The sequence below is a fragment of the Sinocyclocheilus grahami genome, unplaced genomic scaffold (genome assembly GCF_001515645.1).
Source record: "Sinocyclocheilus grahami isolate Dianchi unplaced genomic scaffold, SAMN03320097.WGS_v1.1 scaffold60.1, whole genome shotgun sequence".
In the NCBI taxonomy this organism is placed as follows: Eukaryota; Metazoa; Chordata; class Actinopteri; order Cypriniformes; family Cyprinidae; genus Sinocyclocheilus; species Sinocyclocheilus grahami.
The window spans coordinates 723,532-725,483 of record NW_015505239.1 but is presented as its reverse complement, the minus strand read 5'-3'; the positions used below and the strand labels follow the sequence as shown (position 1 = coordinate 725,483).

Genomic DNA, 1,952 nt, shown 5'->3' with positions numbered 1-1,952 from the left:
CCAAAGTCCTCTTTTCAGATGAGCGCAAGTTTTGTCTTTCATTTGGAAACCAAGGTCCTAGAGTCTGGAGGAAGGGTGGAGAAGCTCATAGCCCAAGTTGCTTGAAGTCCAGTGTTAAGTTTCCACAGTCTGTGATGATTTGGGGTGCAATGTCATCTGCTGGTGTTGGTCCATTGTGTTTTTTGAAAACCAACGTCACTGCACCCGTTTACCAAGACATTTTGGATCACTTTATGCTTCCTTCTGCTGACCAGCTTTTTGTAGATGCTGATTTCATTTTCCAGCAGGATTTGGCACCTGCCCACACACTGCCAAAAGCACCAAAAGTTGGTTAAATTACCATGGTGTTGGTGTGCTTGACTGGTCAGCAAACTCACCAGACCTGAATTGTATTGTCAAGAGGAAAATGAGAAACAAGAGACCAAAAAATGCAGATGAGCTGAAGGCCACTGTCAAAGAAACCTGGGCTTCCATACCACCTCAGCAGTGCCACAAACTGATCACCTCCATGCCACGCCGAATTGAGGCAGTAATTAAAGCAAAAGGAGCCCCTACCAAGTATTGAGTACATGTACAGTAAATGAACATACTTTCCAGAAGGCCAACAATTCACTAAAAATGTTTTTTTTATTGGTCTTATGAAGTATTCTGAATTTATTTAATACACGAGTTTCACAATTTGAGTTGAATTACTGAAATAAATTAACTTTTCCACGACATTCTAATTTATTGAGATGCACCTGTATATGGAGAGAGAAAGATTGATCAACTTGACATCCAATGTAAATCCTAATCCAGTGGAGGATAACAGGAGTATGACAGGAAGGTTTGACAGTCATGTTTAGATTATTTTGACTCACCAAGTTACAAACAGGACACAACAACTTACAGGACAGAAACTTCCGTATGCACAGAGAGCAAACTGTTGAAACAGCAAAAAAAAAAAAAAAAGCAATTACTTTGTATTTTGCTGAAAGCAATTATGCCAGTTAAAACATCATGCATGTCAAACGTTTATAAACTGAACTGCAGAAGTATACGTACAGTTATGAGAACACTGGGTCATCATGGTGATGTTGAGAAACTCAAAGCAGATAGGACAACGGAGGAGGGTGTCTATGCTCTGATACAGACAAAAAATAAACAGAATCTGATGTCAACGAACCTGGGAATATCCAGATTTATGGCTATTAAGTTATATCTGTGGCATTGTGACACGTGCTTATTGATGTACAAAACCATGCAACAGTTCATTCTGATCAATATCAGGAAAGCACTGGACATAAAACAAGAACATAATGAATAGATTTCGTGTGTTATATCAATAAAACAACAACTGAAGCAAGATGTTTAATTAAAAAGAAATATTTTCTGTGAGACGCGTTAGAAATCGAGATTACAAAATTATATTAACTTATACACATGTGAGCGGCAAAATAACACAATGCTAGCAGATCATCTTGTTTCAACTGCAGACTTAACAAAGTTGAATAACAGAACGTACTTTCAGACATGACAGGTTCGGCGGTAAGTCCACTTCGTTTAGCTGAGCCATTCTATGCAAATCCTTGTGCTGCTATTATCTTGATTTAGACGAAAGAAGAAAATTAATATGAACTCTAGCTCTCTTGATAGCAACAATAAACTCCCGCGCATCGCTAAACACTTCCTACAATAGCGTCACTTCCGGTTGAAACACGTAACAAGAACGTGACACAACTTTTTTTTTTTCTTTTTTTTTTCCCTCTATTTCTATGTAATGTAAACCCACTCATTTATTTGTGTTATCTTTTTGGATGTCTTGTTAAAGTTGTAAATGTTGCATGTTATGTCTTTAATGTCTAATAAAAAAAAATTTTTTTTTTAAAAGAACGTGACACAACATTTACAAAAATGCCATGGGACTTTTTCTATACTGTTTTTAATTTTTGAGCATTCATTTAAAAAAAATA

At 36.7% G+C, this 1,952-nt stretch overlaps 1 protein-coding gene across 1 annotated transcript in view; it reads right to left on the bottom strand.

Moving 5' to 3' along the window:
• The window catches only part of rad18 (RAD18 E3 ubiquitin protein ligase), a 38,741-nt gene extending 37,039 nt beyond the window's left edge, over positions 1-1,702 (bottom strand). The window contains exons 1-3 of the mRNA XM_016271127.1: positions 1,505-1,702; positions 1,045-1,123; positions 861-922 (exon numbers count right to left, since the gene is read on the bottom strand). Coding sequence (XP_016126613.1) covers positions 861-922; positions 1,045-1,123; positions 1,505-1,555 — 192 coding nt within the window. The 5' untranslated portion in view covers positions 1,556-1,702. The remainder of the gene's footprint in view (positions 1-860; positions 923-1,044; positions 1,124-1,504) is intronic.
• Between the last annotated feature and the right edge of the window lie 250 nt (positions 1,703-1,952).